The 8,921-nt window shown below is 43.2% G+C and overlaps 1 protein-coding gene across 7 annotated transcripts in view; it reads right to left on the bottom strand.

Annotated features, from left to right (window-relative positions):
- Window positions 1-765: 765 nt before the first annotated feature.
- The window catches only part of LOC111955102 (phosphatase and actin regulator 4A), a 42,124-nt gene continuing 33,968 nt past the window's right edge, over window positions 766-8,921 (bottom strand). For all 7 annotated transcript variants that reach the window (XM_070436207.1, XM_070436210.1, XM_070436206.1 and 4 more), the window contains 8 exons: window positions 8,122-8,707; window positions 7,652-7,911; window positions 6,565-6,730; window positions 6,424-6,479; window positions 5,531-5,592; window positions 5,186-5,323; window positions 2,665-2,741; window positions 766-2,430 (listed from right to left, as the gene is read on the bottom strand). In XM_070436207.1, coding sequence (XP_070292308.1) covers window positions 2,415-2,430; window positions 2,665-2,741; window positions 5,186-5,323; window positions 5,531-5,592; window positions 6,424-6,479; window positions 6,565-6,730; window positions 7,652-7,911; window positions 8,122-8,707 — 1,361 coding nt within the window. In that variant the 3' untranslated portion in view covers window positions 766-2,414. The remainder of the gene's footprint in view (window positions 2,431-2,664; window positions 2,742-5,185; window positions 5,324-5,530; window positions 5,593-6,423; window positions 6,480-6,564; window positions 6,731-7,651; window positions 7,912-8,121; window positions 8,708-8,921) is intronic.

Here is an 8,921-nt window from a genome sequence, read left to right as displayed (position 1 = left end):
TGATAGTCTAAAGACTCAATGAAATAAGAAAAATGTAACATTAAAAACAGAAAACATCAACAAAGATGAAAGGCAATAAAGAGTGGAAGAGTATTAGATATTAGTTCACTCTGCWAAAAAAAAAAAGGCATAATAATATTCTTGGGCCAATTGGCTTAGAAGAACTAACATGAGGTAGAGTGGGCACATTTAATATGTATTTCTATTACGCAACTCCATAATTAGCAATTCAAAGGCTGACGAGAGGCGCAAATAGGACCCGATTTAACTTGGGGCTCGATGTGCAGTATGATATAACATGTCTGATCAAGGGAAGGCTGTTTATCCCATGCACCAACGGTCGAAGAAGATACACAATAATACTATATTGCCATAGCTAGGGTACACAGTAGACTACACTTCTCATCTGCATGTATGACGATAGGAAAGACTCATAATAGTTTCAAGGCTATTGTTGACCCAAAACAACACACACAATTGCCCTGTATTTTCCACCCAGAATAGAAGTTGCAAGACGCAGACAAACTATACAGTTTGTGTAATACTGCCCTCACCTGGAGTACTTTTTAAAAGGCAAATGGTTGGGAAAATGACAAGTTGACAACATTCTTTATGATAAACCACTTATTTTAATTTGAGTGCAAGTTCACCATTCATTTATACAATAGGTTTGCAAATAATTTTAAAAATCTCTTCATAAAAAACATCTGTAAAATAAGGGGACGCTTTTTCTGTACCAATTTCTGTAACATTATTAGAAAATAGCACTGTTGTAATACTTTAATTATATTTAAAACACATTAGGAAGACATGCAGTATTTAATATAAAGTCAAATCTACAGGATAAGTTTATACAGCTGAGGCCAACCATTGGCCTACATACAAAGTAACATTAAAAAAAAAGTAAAAATATATCCATGTTCCTGCCGCAGGTCTTCAACACCATCCGTGAAATAATCATAGTGCATGTAAGCTTTATGTTATGTCTTATTAAATTATTCTACCGTTTCAAATTGTACAATTTAATTTTTACAATACGGTGCCTTATTACTATGCCTGAAAAAACAATTAGTCAGCTTGTATTACTGGCTGTCAGAAAATCAACAGAATACAGTAAAATGCACATCATTGTGTATGGGGAGAATGGAGCTGTTGAATAAGATCTAGGTCTATGTAAAACAGCTAGTAAGCTGACTAGTTGAGGCTACATTTGAGTTTCCTTTAACTAAACCCGTCACCGATATATGTAGGCTACATATAGCCATTTCACATTTCCTCTGTACAGTTTCCATACCACTCCATGTATTGTCCCAAAAGCGATAAGGCTAGTACCAGTGGGTACCCATACAGACACAAGTTGGAGGGTTTCACCAGTGTCATGTAGTCTAAGAAAGTTCAGTATCTCATTTATTTGGACATTAAATCATTAGTACCACCGTGTACTAATGTCAACCATCATCATGATCAACAATCAATACAATACGTACACAATTCTTTCCTCTTCTCAAATAAAAATATGGCAAAGTGTTGAGGGAAGTCTAAAAAGCAGGTACAGAAAGGCCTCTTGGGAATATTCTTGCCTTAGCTAGCGACATAGAGAATGTAGATGTGATGAACAAAAAAGGACATTCTCTGTCAATCTCTGTCCCTTTTGTCATGCCTATCGTAAGTCACAGTGTTGGCACAGGGAAGTAACAAAATGTCCTCTGAAATAGGCCTAAACCACCACCTCTGTTGTTCTCCTCCTGCTTCCCCGTGGGTCATCTTGTCAGGAAGCTCAACGCTGCAGTACAGTAGTACCAGTACCACCATGGTTTCATATCTGAGGGCTTGGACCGATGGGCCTCACATCTAGTCCGTGGCTTCAACAATGACTGGATAGACCAAGGGACCACATCAACAGATTCATAGTCCATGGTCACAGACATACCATGGTTTCAGATACAGCCATCAATAGTGTGCCTTCCGGGAGAGGAACAGGCTTGTTCCAGGAAAATTCATCTTTGTTGATGTTTTRTGTTTTTWATGTTACATTTTTCTTATTTCAGCCATCAATAGTGTGCCTTCCGGGAGAGGAACAGGCTTGTTCCAGGAAAATTCATCTTTGTTGATGTTTTCTGTTTTTAATGTTACATTTTTCTTATTTCAGCCATCAATAGTGTGCCTTCCGGGAGAGGAACAGGCTTGTTCCAGGAAAATTCATCTTTGTTGATGTTTTCTGTTTTTAATGTTACATTTTTCTTATTTCAGCCATCAATAGTGTGCCTTCCGGGAGAGGAACAGGCTTGTTCCAGGACAAGGGACTAGATATTGCAGTCACCAGGGGGTCTGTGCGTTCCATATTGAAGTCCTGCAAACCCCCGGCTCCGTATTGCATTTTAGTGCTTCTTTTGCAGCCAGAACAGGGAGCACAGCTAAGGCCGATGGAATCTGAGGAGTGAGGATGGAGGAAAGTTATGATGCACACTGGCTAGAAAGATATAGGGCTCCAACTTACAACATTCAACAACAGTTGAGTTTTAGAGAAATCCTGGTTAGTTCTGAGTTCCGGGCCTGGATATAAGTAAATCAAATATTAATCATAAAGTTGGAAGAAATGTTCAGCTAAATCTGAGGAGTCATTTTGAATAATTTATAGACATTGGTGTTGTATAGGACACTAACCTGGTGTAGATCCTGCTCTCTTCATGAACCTCCATCTCAGAGCTCTTGAACTCATTAAGTTCCTTGCGGATGGCAGCCTAGATAGAAAATAATAGAGAGGGAAGATGCATCACATAACACCGGAGTCACTGTACTGGCAGCAACAACCTAGAGCAGTTCTACTTTGTAATCCTGTACAGTACAGACAAATAGATCAAGCGATTAGTGCCTAGACTTCAGGCTTTATTCAATGAGAATCAATTGACAAGCAAGCCAGTGTCTGCTCTTCTCTCCAGCTGAGTCAGACATAAACTCCGTAAAAAAATAAAATGTCTCTTTCAGGACCCTGTCTTTCAAAGATCATTCAAAAAAAATTCAAATAACCTCACAGATCTGCATTGTAAAGGGTTTAAACACTGTTTCCCATGCTTGTTCAATGAACCATAAACAATTAATGAACATGCACCTGTGGAACGGTCGTTAAGACACTAACAGCTTACAGACGGTAGGCAATTAAGGTCACAGTTATGAAAACTTAGGACACTAAAAAGCCCTTTCTACTGACCCTGAAAAACACCAAAAGAAAGATGCCCAGGGTCCCTGCTCATCTGCATGAACGTGCCTTAGGCATGCTGCAAGGAGGCATGAGGACTGCAGATGTGGCCAGGGCAATAAATTGCAATGTCCGTACCGTGAGATACCTAAGACAGCGCTACAGGGAGACAGGACAGACAGCTGATCGTCGTCGCAGTGGCAGACCACGTGTAACACCTGCACAGGATCGGTACATCCGGACATCACACCTGCGGGACAGGTACAGGATGGCAACAACAACTGCCCGAGTTACACCAGGAACGCACAATCCCTCCATCAGTGCTCAGACTGTCCGCAATAGGCTGAGAGGCTGGACTGGGGGCTTGTAGGCCTGTTGTAAGGAAGGTCCTCACCAGACATCACCGACAACAACGTCACCTATGGGCACAAACCCACCGTCACTGGACCAGACAGGACTGGCAAAAAGAGCTCTTCAGCGACGAGTCGCGGTTTTGTCTCACCAGGAGTGATGGTCGGATTCGGTTTCATCGTCGAAGGAATGAGCGTTACACCGAGGCCTGTACTCTGGACCGGGATCGATTTGGAGGTGGAGGGTCCGTCATGGTCTGGGGCGGTGTGTCACAGCATCATCGGACTGAGCTTGTTGTCATTGCAGGCAATCTCAACGCTGTGCATTACAGGGAAGACATCCTCCTCCCTCATGTGGTACCCTTGCTGAAGGCTCATCCTGACATGACCCTCCAGCATGACAATGCCACCAGCCATACTGCTTGTTCTGCGCGTGATTTCCTGCAAGACAGGAATGTCAGTGTTCTGCCATGGCCAGCGAAGAGCCCAGATCACGTCTGGGACCTGTTGGATCGGAGGGTGAGGGCTAGGGCCATTTCCCCCCAGAAATCTCACAGCAAGAACTGGCAAATCTGGTGCAGTCCATGAGGAGGAGATGCACTGCAGTACTTAATGCAGCTGGTGGCCACACCAGATACTGACTGTTACTTTTGACCCTCCGTTGTTCAGGGACACATTATTCCATTACTATTAGTCACATGTCTGTGGAACTTGGTCAGTTTGTCTCAGTTGTTGAATCTTTTGTTCATACAAATATTTACACATGTTAAGTTTGCTGAAAATAAACGCAGTTGACAGTAAAGAGGACGTTTCTTTTTTTGCTGAGTTTATTTGCGATGGCACACGTATCCAAATCCTGCCTCATATCCAAATCCTGGCACCTCAGAACTGCCATCCAATCATAAATATGAACTTCTCAATATTTTAACTTGCCAATAAAAGTTCTGCAACTTAAAAAAAATAAAACAGCAAATGTTTTAAGACCTCAGTTTTCATCTAAGAAATGGTGACGGATTTTAAACCTCTGAATAGCAGAAAGTATGCTATTATTTCTGTTTCAACCTCTTCTCCTAGCTTCACTGGACCAGGTAATATCCTGGGGACAACTCAGCACAGCCATTAAGAAGCGATTATATTGCATTCTTGGGATTTTTGTTTGACACAGTATGTGTCTGGAATTCAAAACCCTGCTGAAATGATACAATATCTCTCAGTATGAAGAGGTTTAAACCTCAGAAGACTTCCTGGTATAAATAAAGGTACAAAGGTTTAAAAGTGTGTGACAGGCTGTTATTACTATGACTCTATATTACAGTTGAGCACTCTTACCATTTTTTACCAGTCTTTTACAACCTTATTCATAATCTCCAACACCACCTCAACATATGAAAATAGCTATGTTTATGTTTTTAGTAAAAAAGATGACATCTACCAATTAGTAGACAATTAGTAGTCAATGCATACTCATCGTTGGTCAAAATCACATGATGCACACTGATGATGTCATTGGAAACATCCATCTTCCTCTTTTTTTCACAAAACATAGAAACGCGCCATTTTCACAAGATGTTGAGATGGTGCTGGAGATGATTAATATGAAGTTGAACATTTATGAAAATGCCCCTTAACTGAGTCTCACCTTATCAGAGGGAGTGAGCTTGGTCCAGGGTTTGTCTGCACGGCGGTCGTAATCTTGAGTTGTGGTACACTCTACGTACTCATGGAAACGCAGGATCTTCCTGGCCTGAAGCTCTGCTATGGTGGGCCTCTGGGACAGCTGCCCGGGGGGGGGTAGAAAGAAAACACACTGACTGTCTGGAACTAAAATGCTAAGTTAACACTTTATGGTGATTAGTTACATTTGAGTGTTTTATTTGTATATCTGTGTATGATTGTTTTGTCACCGGAGTGTGTGTATATATGCAGGATAATGTACGGTATCTTTGTGTGTTTTCATTCTGCAGTGTGTGTGTGTCAGGCTAACCTTTCTGGTTAGTCTGCGTTTGATCTCGCTCCTCTCTGCCCTGATATCAGCTTCATTCCTGGCTACAATAAGACAAGACATTCCATCAGAGGCAGAACAGAAACACTGCAGTCAGTTAGACACAGAGAGAGAGAGAGCGCGAGCAGGTAGACTGGACCAGGGCCCATATTCACTAAGCGTCTCAGAATAGGAGTGCTGATCTAGAATCCGTTTTTCCTTTCAGATCATAATGAATATGATTATATGGTCAGGGGGGACCTGATACTAGACCAGCACTCAGGTCCCTGAGCTTCTCCTGGCATCTACACAGCACAGGAGTAACAGGAGTTGTTTTAAATCAGTCTTTCCCCTCTCGGGGACAAGGAAGTCCTTTGTCTAATACGCACTCTGCACATTGTGTAGTCCTTTTACAAAGCTGTCTAAGGACAAAGCTTTTAAGTAGTGCTTTCAGAGTAGTCTGAGGACAACCATAAGACATGTGAAAACGTTCCATTTTGGATACCTGAGTGGAAATATGTTTTAGAAAATATAATCTCAAATTCTTAAAGTGTTGGCACTACCGTTTTGGTCCCAATGCTAAACTCAAGAACAAACAAGTGCAATGGTTAAATTACACTGTGAAGCAAGCCATATCTTTTCTTGTATGGAAGTACTTTTACAGACCACTAGAGGGTAGACTGATGTATGGCAGATGTCTACAACACATTGACATCTCACACTGTATTAGATACAGTTTTGGTTACTAGTAAAACCAGAGAGATGCTTGTCTATCTAGACGTAACGGACATTAAAGCAACTGAGGGGAAATGAATGAAGCATGAAGTTGATATTGACTGGAAACATTATAATAAAACCTGACATAAAAATGCAGACCAAAAATATGAGAGAGTTACCTGGAAGGATGTTTCTCTGCTCCAACTCCTCTGCTGTGGGTCTCTGACTCAACCTCCTGATTAGAGAAACACACAACACACGCCTGTTCAGGATAGGGGAACACACCCCCACAACACACACCAGTCTCTAGATGTAGTTACCTGTTGAGCGTAGTACCGATCTTGTTCCTGAGTGCCTCCCACTGCTCTCTGCTCTGCCGGCCGACTCCGTCCTGTCCTTCTCCTCCCTCCTGCTCCTCTCTCTCCTGCTGTCTCTCCAGCTTCAGGGCCAGGGTGTCCTTCCTCGTCACACGGCTCGCCAAGGCACCTGGGTGGTGCAGACAAAAACATGACAGTTTAACTTGGGGCTATACTTTCGCTCTACATCACATTAGACTACTCATTTGGTTTAGCTTTACCTGCACGTAGTAAAATGCATACAATGAAGGAAGAAAATCAAAAAATACAGGCTCAAATTGAATTTCCCTTATTGATGTTCACTAATAATGGAAGTGTCTTCCTAATACTATTGTACTTATTCTGAGATTGAAATCAACACCAGACCCATGTGATATCATCAACCAACTTCAGATCTACTTACTACATTCAACACCAGACCCATGTGATATCATCAACCAACTTCAGAAACCTTACTACATTCAACACCAGACCCATGTGATATCATCAACCAACTTCAGATCTACTTACTACATTCAACACCAGACCCATGTGATATATCAACCAGCTTCAGATCTACTTACTACATTCAACACCAGACCCATGTGAATATCATCAACAGACTTCAGATCTACTTACTACATTCAACACCAGACCCATGTGATATCATCAACAGACTTCAGATCTACTTACTACATTCAACACCAGACCATGTGATATCATCAACAGACTTCAGATCTACTTACTACATTCAACACCAGACCCATGTTGATATCATCAACCAACTTCAGATCTACTTACTACATTCAACACCAGACCCATGTGATATTCATCAACCAACTTCAGATCTACTTACTACATTCAACACCAGACCCATGTGAATCATCAACAGACTTCAGATCTACTTACTACATTCAACACCAGACCCATGTGATATCATCAAACAGACTTCAGATCTACTTACTACATTCAACACCAGACCCATGTGATATCATCAACCAACTTCAGATCTACTTACTACATTCAACACCAGACCCATGTGATATCATCAACCAACTTCAGATCTACTTACTTGGTGGATCTTCGTCCTCGTCTTCATCGTCATCTCTGTAGAGGATGGGTCCGTCAGAGTCCGTCTCCTCATCTTCATCCTCCTCACTGCTGTCTCCGGGCCCCCGGCCCTCTGGAATCACACTGACCCTGGGTTCCCCTATCAGACCCCTTCTGTTCCTGGACTCCAGCTCAGGCTGCCTGGGGGGCTGGGAGGGCAGCATCCGCCTGGGGTGAAGCTTCTCCAACTCCTCCTCCATGTTGAAGTCATCATCCTCAGGTCTGGAGGGATCGAAAGAAAGAGGGACAAATGTCAATAATTGAGTCTGACTCTGTTGAATAGTGTGATCGTGTGTTTGAAGTATGTTTATAATTTTTCTGTTGTAATGATTGGAGCCACATTTTTAGCTCAACGTCAATATTGTTCCAGTTGATATTGTGGTTAATAGATATGCTGTGACATTATGGAAGCATGATAAGTTCAGCACTCACAGTCTGAGCAGTTCTATGGTGACGGGTAGAGAGCGTCGGCCTCCAGCCTCAGTGAGGAACTCTGGAGGGGACTCAAACAGCATGGAGTGGGCTCTCTGGGATCCGTCTGGGTTAGCCTGGGCCGGGCTTGGGGAGCACAGGGCCCGCTGGATCAGGATGTGCAGAGGGATGGCTGGGACTGAGGCTGGGGGGTGGCTGGGTGGCTCTGTGGTGGGGCTGGGAGGATCCTTCTGATGGATAGGGAGGGGGACGGAGACAGGGTTGGGGAGAGGTAGGTAGGGGTGGGAGCTAGGAGTGGACATGGGTATATGGGGCAGAGGTCGTGGTGCAGGGTCAGAGGTGGGTAGTTGGAACCCTACTGCTCTGAGGGTGTCCCTGATTGTCATCTTGGTCAGTGCTGGGGGGTACAGAGACAGTAGGTATGGGACTGGAACAGGGGCAGAACTAGAGGGGAAGGAGGCCTCTGCCTCAGGGGACGGGTCGTCGGAGAGGCGCTTGGTGATCATCCTCTTGGGCGGAGTGGGTGGAGAGCGCCTGGTGGGGGCAGGAAACACGATGACACCACTGCCAGCCTGAGAGAGCTCCGCTACGGAACAAAAAACACACAACAGAATGAATACTGGTCATTTACAAGGACATAACTGAGAGAGAAGGTCAGAGGGAAAGAGGGCATCAAAGCATCACATTCACACTTAAGGAAACTGGTTAAAGGATTATGATGAGTTGTTTAGTTTCATGAAGGCACAATGCATTTTTACCCTGTGGATGGATGGGATATATTTGAAAAAGCATGATGATAT

This window comes from Salvelinus sp. IW2-2015, linkage group LG30 (genome assembly GCF_002910315.2).
Source record: "Salvelinus sp. IW2-2015 linkage group LG30, ASM291031v2, whole genome shotgun sequence".
Lineage (NCBI taxonomy): Eukaryota > Metazoa > Chordata > Actinopteri > Salmoniformes > Salmonidae > Salvelinus > Salvelinus sp. IW2-2015.
The sequence above is the reverse complement of the archived record's forward strand: the minus strand, read 5'-3'. Positions and strand labels throughout refer to the sequence as shown.